The sequence below is a fragment of the Salmo salar genome, chromosome ssa05, assembly GCF_905237065.1.
Source record: "Salmo salar chromosome ssa05, Ssal_v3.1, whole genome shotgun sequence".
Classification (NCBI taxonomy): domain Eukaryota; kingdom Metazoa; phylum Chordata; class Actinopteri; order Salmoniformes; family Salmonidae; genus Salmo; species Salmo salar.
Window position 1 is genome coordinate 63,446,887 of NC_059446.1, and position 20,675 is coordinate 63,467,561.

Sequence of the window (20,675 nt, forward strand, 5' to 3'; positions counted from 1 at the left end):
TGTATTATGAAACTGCAATCATTTTTTTCCCTGGCCATAACTATCAAAGTTCCAGGTCAGGGAAAAACTCCTGGACCTAATAATTTCACCAAATGAGCAGAGATCCCGGCCTGTAATGTCTTTATTCATTCACTTTCCTCCAGAGAATCCTTTATGGAAATTGGCATAGTACTTTGACATGAGACAATAACAGGAGGGTGAAATTGTTGTTTTGGCTCTGTACTCCAGCACTTTGGATTAAAGGTTAAAGTGCAGACTCTCAGCTTTAACTTCAGGGTATTTTTATTCAGATTGGGTGAAATGACTGTATGTAGTCTTTCCAGGTTGTTTCAGAACATTTTGTGCCCAATTAGAAATGAACAGCATTGTCACTTGTAAATAAGAATAGAATGTTTCTAAACACTTCTTTATTAATATGGATGCTACCATGATTGCGGATAATGATAAGTTACAGGCACAAATCATACACCCAGGGGGGGGGGGGGTTATGATATTTGTGCGTCTAAATTTCTCATTCATGTAGAAATGTTCACCCGATATGGCTGAAAATACCCCAAAATGAAATCTAAAAGTCTGCACTTTAACCTCTGTCATTGTATCATTTCAAATCCAATGTGCTGGAATACAGAGCCAAAACAACGCATTCAGAGCTCACTATAAGAACCATATTGTGAAAGGGGACGGAGGAGAGGTTACACCATTCTCTTGAAGTTGTCTATGGCTTCCGTTGCTTTCTCTAGCTCCGTCCGGCTCTGACGCAGCTGGAAGAGGGTTAGAGAGCAGGATCACAGGTCACCACACACTTCAGAAACGACTGATAATCTCACTTTACAAGCAGAGCCAAGCAAAAGGTTTACTGTGGGAATGCCCCACTTTCCCAAACTAAAACCTGAGTAATGACATTCTCTCCACCACATCCTACCTTGTCAGCGTCCAGCTCCTGTACTTTAACAGGCACCTTCTCCTTGTAGTCACTCTTATCCATCTTTTCTCTCAGTTTATCCATCTGTTTCTCCAGCTCTCCCTTCTTCACAGTCAGCTTAGCCACCTCCTTCTCCAAGTCTATCAGGCCCTGGGAGAGAGGTTAACGAGGAGACGTAGTTGTAAAAACGTAACAAACAGATGTCTGGTTTGGCACAGTCATCAGATGACTCTAGTATACACCGTTAGCCAATCACAACACAGAATAATGTGCGGTTGAAGCCAGTAAAATGGACCTCTTACTTTGAGCATGAGGTGGACGGTGCACCTGTCGGAGGCAATGGCCACAGCACAGCCCTCTGGGACGGCCCCGGTGGCTGGGACGGGCTGGATGGTCTGGGACAGAGACAGGGTCTGGATCTGCAGACTGTACTGCTCCACCAGAGATATCGTCCCACTGTCTATACACTGGAGGTAGCCTGGGGGAAGGGGTTAGGGCTATAATAAAACAACGCTATGAGAAGTGTTCTAGTCACCAAAGTAGATAATCATACACCCCTTGCTATAAGTAAGTAGTAAATATAGTACAGTGCTTGTGGTCATGTATGAACTCACAATCGGCACGTGTCTTGGTCAGGTTGTAGTCGGCCCTGAGTGAACGGATGGTCCGGACCACGGTCATCACAAACTCCATCTGACGGTCCACATCCTCACTGTGCCAGCAGAACTAGAGACCACAGAGACGGTCAGACAACAACCACAAATTACAGTCAAAACTCATGCCCGGTGGTTTATTATACCGTGTACTCTGTGTATCAATATAACGTTCTCTCCCTCACCTCCTCAGTCTCAGGGTAGGGCGTGACATGGATACTAGGGTGGCCATCCTGGGATTGTCGCCGTGGCAACCTCTGGTAGAGCTCCTCGCCCACGAAGGGCATGATGGGAGCTAGGAGGCGCAGGCCGGTCTCCAGGCAGGTGAACAGAGTCTGTCTGCAGACTACAGCCTGGCTCTGAGACCCACTGTCTTCCTCCGCCCTGGAGAACACTGGCTTCACACTCTCCTGGAGGGGTGAGATGGAGGTTGGGAGCAGGAAGTTGAGTGGTAATATATTAATCCCACACACACACCACTCACAGGCAGACAGAGACTTGGCAAACAGACTCTCACCAGATAGACGTCACAGAGCTCGTAGAGCCAGAAGTTGTAGATGGCTGTGGTGATAGCTGGGAAGTCATAGGCCTGGAACCCTGCGTTACACTGACCCACAGCAGAACACAGACGGGACAGAATCCACCGGTCTGACACGCTCTCCTCCCCACACAGCTGACAGGAGGATAATTGGACATTTTACAGAGATATAAACCTAAAGAACTGTTTTCACTCACTAACAAATTAAGAGCATTTTCTCGAAGCAACTTTATTTTCCTTCATTTACATGGGCATGACACTACAGGACACACACAATGAATAGGCCTAGATAAAGATACTGTAGTAGAGATGTCACCTGGGCTTTCTCTGAAGGAACAAAGTTGTCTCCCAGTGTCCTCATGGCAAACTTCACAGCATTCCACAGCTTGTTACAGAAGTGACGGTAACCAAGGATACGATTCACATCCATGTTAATGTCCCTGCCTGAGAGAGGAAAAAGAAAGGGTTGTGTTGGTGTGTACATGGCATGCCAGCCATAACAGCCACATTACCAGATGGCAGTAGTGAGTGATGTACCTTGGCTGGTGTAGGCACACAGGGCGAAGCGGAGGGCATCTGTGCCACACTCTGGGATACCAGTGGGGTAGTCCGACTTCTGTCCCTGCTTGGCCTTCTCTACCTCTACTGGGTCCAGATTACTGTCCTGCAGCTGGGCGTACAGACCCTGCACACACACAAAGGGTCAGCAGAGACATTATCTGTGTCCTGGTGCTTCGTTCTAGGCCCTTAACCACACTTGCAGTTCAACAGCTGTGTGACAACATAAATGCATGACACTGATTCAAAGCAGCAAGAGACACTGTTGGTTCCTCAATCCACCTGATAGTAAGAGTATGTACTGCCAGAGCCCTGTATAGCAGTGGTCACCAACCGGTCGATCACCAAACATTTCTGTAGAAAAGATAACTTGCGCTCCTTTAAAAAAAGAAAATGGTGTTGCGCTGTTGGCGGTAGGTGCACTTGATTCAGAAGCACTGCGCAACGGGTCGGCAGAGCATTCCCATTTTGAACCACTTCATTTGTCTGAAAAGACACACTCTGCCTACCCGGCAGACCGGGAGTGTGCCTACTGCGCTGTCCATTCGGATAGCTCAAATCACCATGCCGACAGCTTCCACGACCCCAGCTACAGCAAAGTTTGATCACTTTTAAAACCCATGACCACAGAGAGACTCAGAATACAGCAAAGAGCTGCTGTTTTTATGAGTGAGATCATGTCTAAGTTTTTATTCAACACTAATACAGAACATAAAAACGAGCTTCTCCCTACTTCCACTGCAGCTGTAATGAATTAGTAGCCAAGTGTCTCGATAGCCCTGCATGTGTATTATTATCAGCAGCTCATCATATCTATTTTAATATCGTGGAATAGAGCGGGGACGTGAGAGGCGGACCCTCTGCTGCGACTGATGAAGTGTTCAAAACAACAGGGAACTCGGAAGAAAAGGAGATCCGACTGGGGGAAATCGTTTCTAGATCACTGACATCATGATCTGACCTCTTCTTTAGTTGTCTGGAAAGCACCTTGACCATCAGATCGATGCAGGTACCACAGTCCAGTAAAAAAAAAGTGAATTATTTGCAAATTTCTCAATTTATGCTCAGTTGTGCCTCTCAAGTACTGCACAAACTGATATTTTGTTATCAAAGTGTGGGTTTTTGTATATAATATGGTCTGAGAAGAACTGGTAGGCCAATATGCTGTGATAATGTATTAGGCCTACTGCACAAACCTCATTCCTACAGAATTGTTTTTTTAGGTAAAATGTTTTTTTAAAATGTTGAAAAAAGTATTAAATAATAGCGGTAGATATCGGCTTGCTTTTTGACTACGAAAGTGACCTTAACAATGTTGGTGGCCACTGCTCTAGAGGGATATACCGTTTATACTGCATACCGGGGTATTTCTGCTGGGGGAGGTGTGCTTCGTCACTGCTTATAACTAGAAGAAACCTAAGATGTGTCAAATGGATGATATCCAGCTCAGGGCTCCAGCTATGCATTTGGTTTGCTAACTTGCTAGATAAAGCTTCTTGGTTACATTCAGTCCCCTCCTGGATCAAGATCCCTGTTGCCTAAATAGTTTTGTGCCCCTTGTGTGCATTTCCGGTAATACTGTATACCCTTGAATGGTACAGAAACGGTATGATGGTTAGAAAATGTGGATACCTCCAAACCCTACTCAGCTCAGTTTGAGGGCGCACCACTAGGAGAGACAGATAAAGGGCCTCAATAGAGCCTTGAATAGCTATTTAATAAAGCAGACAGTACAACAGCCCCCATGGGAGCACGGTGTGTTACCTCTAGAGAGATGCCTGTGATGACGTCCAGAGGGTCGATGACGTTCCCCAGAGATTTGCTCATCTTCCTCCCGTGAGCGTCCCTCACCACCGCATGGAGGTACACCTAGTGTCAAACACAGCCCTTACTATACAGGCTGTCCCCACTGTAATCAATGAAACATGCTACACCGGTCAGAGGCAGGCAGTAGGTGATTACTTCCAAATGAGCCCCACCTCTTTGAAGGGCAGCTTGCCAGTGAGTTTGAGGCCCATCATCACCATGCGGGCCACCCAGAAGAACAGGATGTCATGACCCGTCTCCAGCAGGCTGCCTGGATAGAACACACTCAGGTCCTGGGTCTGGACAGAGAGAGGATAACCTGTATTACACACTCAGGTCCTGGGTCTAGACAGAGAGAGGATAACCTGTATTACACACTCAGGTCCTGGGTCTGGACAGAGAGAGGATAACCTGTATTACACACTCAGGTCCTGGGTCTAGACAGAGACAGGATAACCTGTATTACACACTCAGGTCCTGGGTCTGGACAGAGAGAGGATAACCTGTATTACACACTCAGGTCCTGGGTCTGGACAGAGAGAGGATAACCTGTATTACACACTCAGGTCCTGGGTCTGGACAGAGAGAGGATAACCTGTATTACACACTCAGGTCCTGGGTCTGGACAGAGAGAGGATAACCTGTATTACACACTCAGGTCCTGGGTCTGGACAGAGAGAGGATAACCTGTATTACACACTCAGGTCCTGGGTCTGGACAGAGAGAGGATAACCTGTATTACACACTCAGGTCCTGGGTCTGGACAGAGAGAGGATAACCTGTATTACACACTCAGGTCCTGGGTCTGGACAGAGAGAGGATAACCTGTATTACACACTCAGGTCCTGGGTCTGGACAGAGAGAGGATAACCTGTATTACACACTCAGGTCCTGGGTCTGGACAGAGAGAGGATAACCTGTATTACACACTCAGGTCCTGGGTCTGGACAGAGAGAGGATAACCTGTATTACACACTCAGGTCCTGGGTCTGGACAGAGAGAGGATAACCTGTATTACACACTCAGATCCTGGGTCTGGACAGAGAGAGGATAACCTGTATTACACACTCAGATCCTGGGTCTGGACAGAGAGAGGATAACCTGTATTACACACTCAGGTCCTGGGTCTGGACAGAGAGGATAACCTGTATTACACACAGAGGGTATCACTCACTTAGCTCTAGACACACCTTACCCACACATTCAACATCATCAATACAGGAACTATGGAAAGCATATGTTAACTTTAATACACACACACAGCCTCACCTCATTGGGCCAGCCGAAGATGGAGAAGGGGAAAATACCAGAAGAGAACCATGTATCCAGGACATCCTCATCTGTAACACAGGAAGTGAACAAAAATCACTGGGCAATGGGCAGAATACTCCATTCCACTGTAAATGATCATCATTTGAGAGATCTTACCCTGTCTGAGGGTGATCTTGTCAGTGGAAACGTTGAAGCGCTTGGCAGCTTTATCTCTGGCCTCCTCCTCTGTCCTCCCACTCACCCAGTAATGACCATCCATGTCCTGGAGGACGGGAGGGAGGGAGGGAGGGAGGGAGAAGGGAGAAGGAAGCCAGAGAGATGGGACATGGGGTGTTTGGACAGGTGTGACAAATAACACAGAGAAAATCAGAGAGAGAGAGAGAAACGGATCTCACCTCTCCTGGTTTGACTGAAGGGTCAGTCACGGTGACAAAGTAGGCTGGGATCCTGTGACCCCACCACAGCTGACGAGAGATGCACCAGTCCCTGGGAGGGAGGGACAACGAATGAGGGATGAGTCCAAGTGAATATGTGAGGAAAGAGAGAGGTGAGAGGGGTGAGGAAACCTGAGCACAACTGGTGACAGATGAAACGCTAAAGAAGAAAAGGGGTTTGGTGCTGGAGTAGAGGTGCTCCCTGTTTTAAACTAGGGATCTAACCAGTATCTGTAATACACTTTCTATAATGGAGAGAGTGTGGCGTGTCACCTTGTAATGCGTAGAGAGATGGAGCACATTAAAGAGTAGAACTGGAAGGACAGCGAGGAATGAGAAAGACTGATGACAAAAGAGAGGTATAGAGGGAAGAGGAAAGCAGAACCAGAAAGGAGATGGAGGTGACCTACCTGATGTTGTCCAACCAGGTCTTATGGTGGTGATAGAGAGGAAGGGACTGGGAGGGGTGCAGTGTAAACCTACCTGATGTTGTCCAACCAGGTCTTATGGTGGTGATAGAGAGGAAGGGACTGGGAGGGGTGCAGTGTAAACCTACCTGATGTTGTCCAACCAGGTCTTATGGTGGTGATAGAGAGGAAGGGACTGGGAGGGGTGCAGTGTAAACCTACCTGATGTTGTCCAACCAGGTCTTATGGTGGTGATAGAGAGGAAGGGACTGGGAGGGGTGCAGTGTAAACCTACCTGATGTTGTCCAACCAGGTCTTATGGTGGTGATAGAGAGGAAGGGACTGGGAGGGGTGCAGTGTAAACCTACCTGATGTTGTCCAACCAGTTGAACCAGGTCTTATGGTGGTGGTCTGGGATGATTTTCAGTCTTCCCTCCCGGACCGAGTCAGCTGCCTGCTTGCCCATGTCAGCACAGTCCACATACCACTGAGGCTTCAGCAGGGGTTCCACTATGTCCTTAGAACGACTGGGGAGGAGAAACACACTCACATCCAATACAGAATTTTCTCACTAACATGTTCACACAGATGTGACCACATTTCGCCCACTGATGCACGTGAAGCTGAAATAATATGTCCTTATGTGCTCGTAATGTGGACTGATCGTAGCACACCTGCAGACAGGCACCACCATGGGGTTGTCTTTGGTCTCCTTGAACTGGCCTCTGTCCTTCAGAGCCTGCAGCACAGCCTTCCTCGCTTCGAAACGTTTCATACCCTGAGAGGAGAGAGAGAGAGAGAGAGGAGGTAGGCAGAGAAAAACAGAGGAAGTTCCCAAACAGATACCACACAGAACAACGAGGAAAAGGAAGAAGAAGAGTGACAACACACCACAACTACTAGACAGCATGAAGACAAGATCCAGGTGAAGAAGTAGTGCGAGTGTACTGTACCAGGTGAAGAAGTAGTGCGTGTGTACTGTACCAGGTGAAGAAGTAGTGCGTGTGTACTGTACCAGGTGAAGAAGTAGTGCGTGTGTACTGTACCAGGTGAAGAAGTAGTGCGAGTGTACTGTACCAGGTGAAGAAGTAGTGCGTGTGTACTGTACCAGGTGAAGAAGTAGTGCGTGTGTACTGTACCAGGTGAAGAAGTAGTGCGTGTGTACTGTACCAGGTGAAGAAGTAGTGCGTGTGTACTGTACCAGGTGAAGAAGTAGTGCGAGTGTACTGTACCAGGTGAAGAAGTAGTGCGTGTGTACTGTACCAGGAATGGAGCCGGCACGTTGATGAGCAGGCCATTCTCATCCAGGATGTTGATGAAGGCCAGGTTGTGTCTGTTTCCAACCTCATAATCATTATGGTCATGGGCTGGGGTGATCTTCACAGCACCTGGTGGAGAGAGAGAGACAAGGTTCCGTACAGCTCAACCATACAAACTAACAGTATCCCACTATTCCTTAGACCACCAGATTACTCCAGGACAGCCACATGGCCACACAGCATGGTTAGTACCCGTTCCAAAGTTGACATCCACGAACTCATCAAACACGATGGGCATCTTCCTGTCACAGAAGGGATGAAGCACCATCTTCCCTTTAAGGTGCTGAGAGACACAGATAAACCAAAACGTGTTAGTTCTCAATTAGAATGACAAAAACATTCATCAAAACAACATTTAAATGTCAAGAAAGTATAACCTGTCATGGATTTTCCCAAAGAATGTCTGTATTGGAAGGTTGGCAGGGTGTGTGTGTGGGGTGTAGAGACCTGGTATCTGGGGTCGGCAGGGTGTGTGTGTGTGTGTGTGTGTGGGGTGTAGAGACCTGGTATCTGGGGTCGGCAGGGTGTGTGTGTGTGTGGGTTGTAGAGACCTGGTATCTGGGGTCGGCAGGGTGTGTGTGTGTGGGGTGTAGAGACCTGGTATCTGGGGTCGGCAGGGTGTGTGTGTGTGGGTTGTAGAGACCTGGTATCTGGGGTCGGCAGGGTGGACGGCCACAGCAGAATCTCCCAGCATGGTCTCTATACGAGTGGTCGCCACAATCACCTCCTCATCTGACAGGGAGACAGGGAGAGACATTTACCGTAAATTCCGGACTATAAGCCGCAACTTTTTTCCAACGCTTTGCACTTCGCGGCTTAAACAATGACGCGGCTAATATATGGATTTTTCCCGCTTTCAAATTTGTGGGTCCTGACAGCGTGGAGCATTGTCAAAAAATCCACTATCATCAACGGGTTTCGAAAGGCTGGACTGCTGCGTGTTGAAGAGGGCTCAGCGGGGGATTTGCCTCCGGATGAAAGTGACGAGAGCGACAATGAAAACGATCCAATATCGGATGAAGCAATTCTGAGGCTATTCAACTCCGACACCGAAGGAGATGACTTCAGTGGTTTCAGTGCACAGGAGGAGGAAGATAGTGACCAATGACTTTCTTGGTAGGCTACTGTTTACTGCTAATTTTTTATTTTTTGTTACAAGCCGTGTTTCGTTAAAGCCTATTTATTTTTGTTACAAGCCGTGTTTCGTTAAAGCCTATTTATTTTTGTTACAAGCCGTGTTTCGTTAAAGCCTATTTATTTTTGTTACAAGCCGTGCTTCATTAAAGCCTATTTATTTTTGTTACAAGCCGTGTTTCGTTAAAGCCTATTTATTTTTGTTACAAGCCGTGTTTCGTTAAAGCCTATTTATTTTTGTTACAAGCCGTGCTTCGTTAAAGCCTATTTATTTTTGTTACAAGCCGTGTTTCGTTAAAGCCTATTTATTTTTGTTACAAGCCGTGTTTCGTTAAAGCCTATTTATTTTTGTTACAAGCCGTGTTTCGTTAAAGCCTATTTATTTTCGTTACAAGCCGTGTTTCGTTAAAGCCTATTTATTTTTGTTACAAGCCGTGTTTCGTTAAAGCCTGTGTAAAGTTAATTTGTTTCAATGTACCGGTAGGCACCTGCGGCTTATAGACATGTGGGGCTTATTTATGTTCAAAATAATACCTTTTTTTTAATTCAGTGGGTGCGGCTTATATTCAGGTGCGCTTAATAGTCCGGAAATTACGGTAATAAAAGAAGACAGAAATAGAGGATGGGAGAGATCAATTAACATAATTGACAGAAACACTCAAGATAAAGCTGTGTCCCTGTACCTCCCCAGCCCAAAATGACTCTCCCCTTTCTCTCTGTCTTACCTGATCCCTCTATCTTGTAGGAGAAGGAGACCAGTACTCCAAACTCCACCTTGTCCTTGTAGCCAGGCACGGGCAGCAGAGTCCTGCCAGTCAGCTCCTTCTTATCCACCTGGACAATACAGCATCATGGGAGTGTTCATTATAGTATGCAACAGAATGGACATTTCAAAAAACGGTTTAAAACATTTCACAACAGAATCATACCTCTATATCTGAGATGGCAGAGTTGAGGGTGCAGGACCAGTTGACCAGCCTCTTGCTCCTGTAGATCACGCCGTCCTCATGCAGACGAATGAACGCCTCCTGGACAGCATAGGACAGTTTCTAGAGAGGGAGTCACAATAGTTTAGTGTTGGGAACATTACGACGTTGGTAAAGGCTCAGTCTAGACATAGTACTTTATGTATTAGACTAATAAAGCTCTCATGAGTTGTCCATGATGACACAGTAAAAGGTGACAGGTAATGTAAATGATAGTACACTCACAGGGTCCATGGTGAAGCAGGCTCTGTCCCAGTCCAGAGAGGAACCCAGCTTCTTCAGCTGGTGGTAAATACGGTCTCCCTTCCTACAACACAGCGCAGGGAGGAAGAAAGAGGGTGAGGGAGGAAAGAGGAACTCTAGCTCTTACTTTCTCTTCTATTGTTGTTCTTTCTTTTGAAACCCTCTCTCCTTCTCCTTCCTCTCCCTCCACTCACTCGTTCTTCCACTTCCAGACCTCCTGGATGAACTGGTCTCTCCCCAGGTCGTGACGGCTCATGCCCCTCTCCCTCATCAGTTTTTTCTCCACCACCACCTGGGTGGCGATGCCCGCGTGGTCACAGCCTGGGTTCCACAGGGTCGTCTCGCCACGCATACGGTGCCTGGGGAGAGGGAGGAAACAGGAAATGATAAGGACAGAACTAGATTACAGCACTGCAGAATGTTGAGAATGGGACAAGACATGAATGTTGAGAGAGGTGAAGAGAAAAGTGGGACACAGAGTCATAACAGCAAGAGAGAAAGCAAGACAGCGAGACAGAGACGGCTAGAGAGAGAATGAGAAAGTGTGAGAGGTTGGTAGAAAGAAGAAAGAGAGTGAGATTGGTGAAAGGATGTGAAAATAAACCGCTAGAAAGGGAGAGAGCAGATTGGTGTAATCAGATAGAGAATCCCATTACCATCTGGTCAGACAGTCCTGGATGGCGTTGGTTAGGGCATGGCCTAAGTGAAGAGATCCCGTCACATTGGGCGGAGGGATACACATCATGAACACTCCACGGGGGTTCGGCTCACTGATACTCTTCCGCTGAAGAATATAAGAATATCATAATAGCTTGATTATGACCTCAGCCATGGGCTGGTTAAATGTCACATTTCATAAACAAGCATAAACTATGAAATACATAAAGAGAGTGACAGTCTCACCCCGTACTCAGGTTTGAAGTATCCCTGCTTCTCCCACCACGAGTACCAGGCTGCCTCCACGTACTGAGGACTGTACGAGTCTGGCAGGGGGCTTAGGACGTCTGACACAGGGAGAGATAGGAGTTTAATACGCACCACACACGCGCACACACACACACACACACACACACACACACTAGAGAGAGTGGTGGATTATACATGGTTAATAACAGAGATCCTATTCAATTATTCAAATTCCTAATTCTATGGTTAATAAGCACCTTTTTTCTCTCCAGGAGGGGTGGGGATGTCGTATGAGATCACTCCCAGGTCCTTCTTCTCTGGTTTGGCCTTTTTCTGGAGAGAGACCAGAATGAGACTGATGAGACCTATTGGCAAGACACCTACTGAATGACCTTATCTAGGCTGTAAAAACTGTAAAGGGAGTATACTTTAAGGATCATCATCTTGTTGGGTTCCAGGTGATCCACACAGAAATGGTCTTTGCAACAGTGAAAATGAGAAATGAAACCAGCCACCTGTCAATCTTCATACCTCTGTCGGGGGTGCCACTTTCTTCTCTTGCTTTTTCTTCTCCTCCATCTCCTTCTTCTTTTGGAACTTCTCCAGCTTCTCTCTGTTTTTCGCCTCCTTCTTCAGCTGAGCTTCTGTCTTTGGTTTTCCTGAGAGAGAGAGAAACACACTTCTGAGAATAACATACACACTCACAAACTCAAGCTGACACACACACGGAGTCAACTCATGATGCTATGTATCCAGAAAATATTCCTCCGATGTAACTAACTGATAAGATGCCAAATGGAGTGAAAACTGAAACGGATTTGCCATTCAGCTTGACAAGAAGACACCGTTGGTCTACAGGATAATAAAGTTATTCTTCAATCTAAAGCTGATCTCACACAAAGAAACTTGAGCAGAATTTCTGTTGCATTTGCAGGTTGCAAATGTCATCATCTCAAGCAACTTTGCAGATATACAAGTCAACTCAATTATTATAATTGTTTTATTGCATGCAAAATACAATCAAATTGAAGGCATGTTATTGATTCCATATCGTTTGCAAATTCTTAAAGCTGCAACGTAACTTTTTGGGCGACCCAACCAAATTTACATAGAAATGTGTTATAGATCTGCCATTCTCATTGAAAGCATATCTAAGAAGTAGCAGACCTGTTCTACTTTCAATATTTTATGCTTCCCGTTATCAAGTTTAGTTTTCGCGTCTTTTATTTTCGGTTTTTGTACACCAGATTCAAAGAGCTGAAAATACAATATTTTTGGTTATGGAAAATATATATTTCACAGTGGTTTAGATGGTACAGTGATTCTCTACACTACATTTGCTTGTTATGTTGTATAAACTGAAATTAGGCGCACTATTAGAATTTTAGCAACCAGGAAATGGGGGAGCAATTTCTGCATAGTGCATCTTTAACACATACTACCAGACGAGTTACTCACAGTCAAAGACATGGCCTAAGCCTCTTACCATTGGCAGCGTTGGCATCAGCATTTGGATTAGCGTTAGCAGCAGGAACAACAGCAACGCTGGGTTTGGGTGTGACGGGCACCATCTTCTCACACAGAGAGATCTGTCCCAGGACCTTGACAAACTGAGGCTGGTTGACACAGGTAAGAAACCACCTGGTCACATTCGTCAGGGCTTTCCTGTTGGACGGCTCCAAGGCCTAGTATGACATAATAAGAGGAATGTTATTGGAGTTCAAACAATGTGAAACAGGGAGATCTTACATTGGATGTTGCATGCAATTTCAGTCGAGTTGCTTTGTGTATCAGCAAAGTTGCTTGAGATGATGTCACTTGCAATCTGCAACAGAAATTGCATACCGATTGCTTCGTGTGACATCAGCTTTACAGTACAACTGGGGTGTATTCATCATGCCGATTCTGTTGCTAAATGTTTTGTCTGTTGCTAAACATTTTACAAGAAAAACTGTTTACTCCAAATGGAAAAAGTTTTTATAGGACAAATGCAACCCCGTTTTGTTCTGCTTGCTCCATTTACTTAATTTAGTTCTTAGAACGGTAAACAGGTTCTGTTGCATTTTTTGTCTTTTTTAAATGTATTTAACTAGGCAAGTCAGTTAAGAACAAATTATTATTTACAATGACAGCCTACCAGGGAAAAGTGGGTTAACTGCCCTGTTCAGGGACAGAACGACAGATCTTTACCTTGTCAGCTCGGGGATTTGATCCAGCAACCTTTCAGTTACTGGCCCAACGCTCTAACCACTAGGCTACCTGCCTCCCCTAATGAATACACCCCAGCACTCACTTACCAGACAAATACTTTCATTTCTTCCTAACTTTAAAGAATAAGGAAGAGGATACACAAATAAGATAAAAAGATAAATGTTAACATAAAGACTTGGCTCACGTATTTGAAGGGCAGGAGTGCTGCGGTTGCCACAGCGATGTCGGCCAGAGTGAGGCTGTCTCCCACCAGGAATGTTCTAGGCTCCAGGTTCTTATCTAAAACGTTTAGCACGCGCATCATCTCAGCATGAGAACTCTGCTGAAGCTGCATGGACTCATCAGAAAAAACGATTGGTAATCAACAATGTTAACACAGGAATTTGTCTTGGGCTATGTTATATTCCAGATTAGTGTTCCCTCCCCTTGCTTTGTCATTGTTCAATCACTCCCATAGTCCAATTCATTTGAAATTAAGCAAATATTCACCATTATACTCCTATTTCTGTGTTTGTGACTGAATGGGTTGCTGCCAGTACTGAGACCCTCTCCCTCACCTTCTTATCCACTCCCATCACCCCCAGCAGTGGGAACACCACAGCACAGGACACAGGAGTCAGCTCATTGTCTGCAAAGCTGAGCCACTGCCACACCTGGCTCTCCTGTTTAGCATTCGACCCTATCCTCTTCCCCTGAGAGGCTAGGTACCATGCAACAGCACTGGCCCCAGAGAGCACCTCACCTCCCCCAGAGCCCAGCACCAGGCTGGGGCGAGAGCACAGGGCCAGGGAGGCAGGAGGGTCCTCTATGAGTGTGCAGGGCCGAGAGGGGCAGAACTCTGCAGCAACCAGGGCCATGAGGCTCCTGAAGTCGTCAGGGTGGGGGGAGACGTAGAGCGAAGCCATCCCTAGGAGAGGGGGGAGAATGACAGATTGGTGTGTCAGACAATATAATGACTGGCAAAGTATAACGCTTCCATAGCGTCATTAAATAGTACAGATGTGTATTTGGATGCAAACCACTTCACAAGTCATCCAATCTCAGCTAAAACTAGCTTGCTAGCAGGTTAGCTACATAACAGTAGGCAGTACCGGTACTGTTTTGGGCATGTTTGTGTATGCTAACTTAAGTTATGCTACACTAAGGTGACATCTCTTAAGTAACAAACGCTAAAGTTAGCTACAAATCTGGGAAGTAAACTGAGACAACTCCACAAACAGAGACGTGCGCAGATAGCTATGCAACGATTCATGCGCTATTTTCTAGTGCAACAAATCTGTCAAACTGGAAAGACATGCTAACCATTAGCGGAATAAACTCCACGGTGAGTGCGCAAGCTGTAACTTAAAAAAGGGACAATATGTAGTTGCTATATCCATTGTAAATAAATTATATATACCCATTCATTCTTGAAAAATATAACATAGCTAAATGCCTCATGAGCTTCGTTCAATGGTCGTACACCATCATAACCCAAAATATAAACTTGTTTTACTCCAATGTTTGTAAACAAAGTAACGTTAGCTAAATGTAAACAAACACTGTATAGTCTCAAAAAAATAGTTTAGTTTAAACTATCAGGTTGATATCATGAACGGTCAGTCCTTGCATTGGGGCCGGCTGGTAGCCTACTGGTTAGAGCTTTGGGCCAGTAACCGAAAGGTTGCTGGATCGAATCCCTGAGCTGACAAGGTAAAAATCTATCGTTCTGAACAAGGCACTGTTCCCCGGTAGGCCGTCATTGTAAATAAGAATTAGTTCTTAACTGACTTGCCTAGTTACATTTTAAAAATCCATAGCTCCATCTATGAATTTGAGAGTTACATTTCCCCAGCCTCATCTTTTTACCGAAAAAGTGGCAGTTATTCACCTGCCTTACACCATGAATTACGTACACAAACGTTTGATATAATACATCATTTTAAACTAAATGGCACTTGAAAAAGTTATCCATACCGTTGAATGAAGAAGAAAGGGAAGTCAACTCATGAGTTCCGGATAAGCAGCGTATTACAGTAGTCGGCCGTCTGATGCAATGTACGCGCACATGTTTGGTTCGAAGGACCTTTGGTCAGATTCATTTCCGCCACACCAAGGCGGCCTGTAAGAATGCCTTTTCCAAATGGACCATGACATTTGTCCAGACTCTCACTCAGATCAATTATTGCAGTGTTATGAATGTGCAAATTAAAACGATCCAGTTTCAAGGCAAAATATATTGATAGACAAATGAATGAATCACAAATAAATAAATTGCACTAGTCTGAGTGGATGTGATCAATCAATTATCCTTTTTTAATCAAGCAAGCATATAGTTCATAAAGTAAAATCAATTCTAACACCTGTTACCATATGAACTCACACAGTAAAAGCATGTTTCCCCAAAATAATACCATATTGTAATTGATCAAATGGCCATGGGGCTACCCTGCTTCACTTTCTGACACATATACCATTCATCTCAGCTTTAGTCTTTTGGGATCCTGCTTCTTTACAACTAAGAAGTAGTAGAAGTAGAAGTTATCTACTTGAGGGAGCAAAAAAATATGAAAATGTGTTGTGTGTCTAACTATGCGTTTATGTTAGACAGCTTAGCTAGAGGCATTGGCATTGCGGTGTACCCATCAATTCTCTCTCGCTATCTGGTGCATATTTACATACTTTATAAGAACAAGATATACAATGTTCAAGGTTTGCAAAAAATCTGCAACGTTATTGATGAACATTCTCTGTAGACTTAAACCATCCACAGTTCTGGTCCTGCCCAAAGACTTCCATCACATTCGCCACAACCGTTCCCGCACTCCCTACTACCAGCCCTCCTGCCAAACTCACTACGTTCCCCACCCCATTTCCACACCTCCATGCCAGCTTCCCCATTCCCCCACCCACTGCCTTGACCTGCCCTCCCATCTCAGACACCACCGACCCCACATACCCCCCACCCTGCTCCCACGCCTGGTCCCCAACCACCCTGGACACCCACCAGGCGTTGTCCACGATCCTCCCGAATATGCCCACCCCATCCCAGGCCAGGGTGCCCACCCCTGTGACCCCGTCCTGGCAGCTGGTGAACAGGGAGCCAACGAGAGGGGCTGTAATGCAGTACAGAGTGGAGAAGCACATCTCCCCCACACCAAGTATCAGGCCTGTGACTGAGCCGACTCCAGACACCAGGTCAGACGCCATGTTGTAGAACACAGAGAGGATGTCGCCTGGCAGGGCAGACAGGACCCCCAGGTCCTCCTGTAGGACAAAGGCCACCTAGACAAGGAGAGGAGATATGTTCTGTTACAAGATATTGTCAGTTATAACAGAAACATATTTTTGAAATAAAAAAATATATCAGAAATATAAACGGATATACTGTGGGCTCCAATATTACTGGCACCCGTGACTGGCAATGCTTAAACAAATATAAACAATATAATTATAGAGATAAACTCAAAATACCAACATGTGAGAAATACTGTACTTTATTAATGTTTCAGTGGAACCAACCAAAATAATTGATTGATTTAATTAAAAATCAATGTCCTCCAAATCAAGGTTTCACAATTAATGGCACCCTTAAAGATTATTTTAAATAACATCTACCAAAATTAAACCACAAATTAAATTCCACTTATTTAAGTTTATCTAAGTCTAAAGGAACTATATTGAGCCATTACATCACTTCCTGTTTCACTAGGGTATAAAAATGAGGTAACACACATGCAATATCCCGCTGTCATCCAACACCATGAAGAAAACAAAAGAACTGGCCGTTCAAAAGGGACAGATGGTCGTAGACCTTCATAAATCTGGTAATGGCTACAAGAAGATCCACAAATGATTGAATATACCACTGAGCGCTGTCAGGGCAATTATTAAACAATTCAAAAGATATGGAACAGTTGAAAACCTCATGGGTAGAGGACGCAAATGCATTTTGCCCCCCAGGATAGGGAGGAGGATCGTGAGAGAAGCAACAAAATCCCCAAGAATCACTGTGAAAGAATTGCAGGCCTTGGTGGCGTCTTGGTCACCAGGTTTCAAAAAGCACCACCAGACGCCACCTCCACAACCACAGGCTCTTTGGAAGTTTTGCCAGAAGAAAGCCCTTAATGGCCCCTAGACAGACGCACGCGCTTGGAGTTTGCCAAACGTCATTTAAATTATGACTGGAAGAAGGTGCTCTGGTCAGATGAGACCAAAATTGAACGTTTTGGTCAGATACAGCATCGACATGTTTGGTGTCGAAACAGAGATGCATACAAGGAGAGGCACCTCATACCCACGGTGAAATATGGAGGGGGGTCAGTGATGTTTTGGGGCTGTTTTAATTCCAGAGGTCCAGGGGCACTGGTTAAGATTGATGGCATAATGAATTCTACCAAGTATCAGGCAATTTTGGCTGACAATCTGGTTGCCTCTGCCAGAAGGCTGGGACTTGGCCGTAGGTGGACTTTCCAACAAGACAATGACCCGAAAACATACCTCAAGATCCACACAGAAATGGTTCTGTGACAACAAAATCAATGTTCTGCCATGGCTATCTCAGTCGCCGGACCTCAATCCAATCGAAAACCTGTGGGCTGAGTTGAAGAGGGCAGTTGATAAGCGCAAACCCAAGAATGTGAAGGATCTTGAAAGGATCTGCATAGAGGAATGGTCCCAAATCCCTCCAAATGTGTTCCTTAACCTTGTGAAACATTACAGGAAAAGACCCTGCTGTTATCCTTGCCAGAGGTGGTTGCACTAAGTACTGAATGAGGAGTGCCAATAATTATGAAACCTTGATTTTGGTCAAATTTATTTTGTATTAAATAATTTAATGATTTTATTTCGTTCCATTGAAACATTAATAAAGTACAGTATTTCTCACATGTTGGTATTTTGAGTTTATCACTATAATTATATTGTTTATATTTTTTTAAGTGTTGTTTGTGCATTGCCAGTCAGGGGTGCCAGTAATTTTGGAGCCCACAGTATATAGGATATGGAACCATCACAGTATTGTATTCCATCAGTAATCACCTGTCCAGGGATCCCAATGAGGGTGGAGACTACAGGGCGTAGAGGGGCCATGAGCAGGGAGACAGAGGAGGTGATGATATACACCAGAGTGTTGCCGGACGACTCTGTGTCCGACTCAGAGGCCAGTGTCTCGTTGTCCACTGAGGGAGGGATGAGCGGTTCTGTTTCAGCAGGTAGTGCCTCTATGCTTCGATCAGTAGTCTCATCTAGTGTTTCCTCAATGGCGTCTGGCCTTGCGACTGCTCTCTGCTTTTCTACGACTCCGACCATCGCATCACTGAGCAGTATCACTATGTCTCCCTCCATGTCCCCTTCTGCTTCCCCGCAACCCTCTGAAAATAGATCTGTCACTCCAATCATGTGTTCCAGCTCCTTAACACTCACCACCCTCTCCTCTCCCCCTGTCTCTCTCATTACCCCCACACTGAACCCACTCTGTCCCTCTGGGCCAGCACAGCACACTGCAGACCACTGCACCCCAGCCTCACACCCCTCATCCCCACCCTCCTCCATCCCGGGCCCCAGCCTGAGCCCTGAGGCCCCTGTCAGGACGTAGAGCTGGCCCCCTGTGGAGCCACACTGGGGCAGGACACTGCTCTGGATCAGCTCTGTGACCAGGGAGTCCCACTGGTGAAGGGGAGATTCAGAGTGAGCTTGGGGTTTACCCCCCGCCACATCCCCTCGGAGCAGGGCTGGGGTCATCACCAGGGGCCGACTCTGGTACCCTTCGTCCTCTTCCTCCTTCTCTGTCTAGGACATAGGTTTGGAATCATGAGTCAAAGTCCACATATTGAATCACGATTGCAATTAGTATTAACATCATGATGAATGAATGTTTGGCCTTTATTTGGGTAAAGCCTACTGTACATTACAGTACATTTAGTATCAATGCAGTTTGTAAATAGAGTAGGATAGACGAGGACGTCTTTTACTCAGGTGTCATGGCAGAAATAACATGCCATGCAGACCATTCTAGTCAAGTGTTAGGGAGCTTTTCTACTGACAGACATCTGAGTCAAATATCAAACTGTTGTTCACATTCATCTTTCTGTTCACTCTGACTTGTTTTAACAAGGCCGGGTTTGCATGGAATGTTGATATCAAGAGTAAGTTGACTGTCTCTACAGGACGAGAGTTTCGTTTCACCTGAACAAGTTTCATATCGCAAAAACATTATTGTAAAACAACTGGAGGAAAAGAGTGGTATACAGTTGGTTTAATCATGCCCGCTGTAACTTGTGTGATTGTGTTGAGAATGTACACTGAAGGTACAAGCTACAAGGTAGTGCTTACGCAGTCCATGCATGACAATGATTCCACTGTTTCCACATAATAGAAATAAAATAATTATCCCTTACCCCCTCCTCCTTTCCTCCTCTCTCCCTCCATCCTTGGCTGAGATGAAAGGCAGAGTAAACAGCTGCGTCACAGGTCGGGTGGTAGAGCGTGGCGAACAACTGTCCCCCTGGCAGCCTGTGACAGAGGGGGGTCAGGAGGGCCCCCCCGCCCAGAGGGGGGGTCTGTCTGTAGAAGCTCTGTCTGCAGAGGGAGAAGCCTGGGTCTGGTTCTGATAGGGCCGTGACTGGTAGAGACAGCTCCAGAGTCAGCCCCAGCAAGATCCAGCCTGCAGTACTGACACCAGCAGGACACCACCGCAGTAGCAGCATGGTGAGCTCAGCAAACCCACACACTCACAGAGAGAGGCTGGTAAATAATCCAGAGGTTTGTGCTGTATCTACGCAGATGGGAGAGGATAATGGCCGATAGCTAGGGTTGACAGCCAGGGAATCTCTGGTATGTCGTTCTTTTATCCCTTTCTCAATCTCTCCTTTCTTTTTTCTCTTCCACCCCATCAGCGTCTCCACCCATGTCTTTCTCCTTGGACTGTGGGTGCTGTCTGTATGTGTCTGGGCACTGTCTTGCGTACACTCTGCTTCTCCCTCCCTCACTGACAAGCTCACTCTTCCTCCCTCCCTCCCTCACACATTCTCCCTCTAGCTACACCGCTACCTGGCTTTCCCTCCCTCCTTACTTTCATAGCTCTTTTTGGTTACACCTTTACCTCACATTACTGTTAGGTCCACACACACCAGACCCACACCCAGTAACCAGTTCCTGTTACCTGTAAGTCTGCATTCCCAAACAATGTTTCCACAAGGTTTGGCTGTCTGAGGGACAGCTCAATGGTTCATTTTCTCTGTTACAACACACACCTCTCAGAAAGTGCTGACTCCTCTGTGTATGTAGCCGAGTGCTTAAGCATGCCC

At 45.8% G+C, this 20,675-nt stretch overlaps 2 protein-coding genes across 3 annotated transcripts; both read right to left on the bottom strand.

The window, feature by feature from the left end:
- Positions 1 to 103: 103 nt before the first annotated feature.
- vars1 (valyl-tRNA synthetase 1) lies at positions 104 to 15,447 on the bottom strand. 2 transcript variants are annotated; one of them, XM_014201002.2, is made up of 30 exons: positions 15,346 to 15,447; positions 13,947 to 14,296; positions 13,574 to 13,717; positions 12,665 to 12,863; positions 11,710 to 11,837; positions 11,436 to 11,511; positions 11,176 to 11,276; positions 10,929 to 11,056; positions 10,467 to 10,631; positions 10,255 to 10,336; positions 9,973 to 10,092; positions 9,769 to 9,877; positions 8,553 to 8,641; positions 8,102 to 8,192; positions 7,854 to 7,978; positions 7,265 to 7,368; positions 6,959 to 7,117; positions 6,145 to 6,235; positions 5,906 to 6,011; positions 5,747 to 5,817; positions 4,651 to 4,776; positions 4,436 to 4,540; positions 2,651 to 2,798; positions 2,430 to 2,557; positions 2,093 to 2,248; positions 1,761 to 1,985; positions 1,537 to 1,648; positions 1,225 to 1,400; positions 923 to 1,072; positions 104 to 761 (listed from the first exon to the last, which is right to left on the bottom strand). In XM_014201002.2, the coding sequence occupies exons 2-30, from the start codon at positions 14,292 to 14,294 to the stop codon at positions 693 to 695; spliced, it is 3,831 nt and encodes a 1,276-aa protein (XP_014056477.1). In that variant the 5' UTR covers positions 14,295 to 14,296; positions 15,346 to 15,447; the 3' UTR covers positions 104 to 692. The 2 variants fall into 2 exon arrangements, with proteins under 2 accessions (XP_014056477.1, XP_014056475.1); XM_014201000.2 differs by having other exon boundaries at positions 13,574 to 13,726.
- A 210-nt stretch (positions 15,448 to 15,657) lies between these two features.
- LOC106605405 (uncharacterized) lies at positions 15,658 to 20,375 on the bottom strand. Its single transcript, XM_014201008.2, has 3 exons — positions 19,767 to 20,375; positions 18,409 to 19,158; positions 15,658 to 16,653 (listed from the first exon to the last, which is right to left on the bottom strand). The coding sequence occupies exons 1-3, from the start codon at positions 20,073 to 20,075 to the stop codon at positions 16,102 to 16,104; spliced, it is 1,611 nt and encodes a 536-aa protein (XP_014056483.1). The 5' UTR covers positions 20,076 to 20,375; the 3' UTR covers positions 15,658 to 16,101.
- Between the last annotated feature and the right edge of the window lie 300 nt (positions 20,376 to 20,675).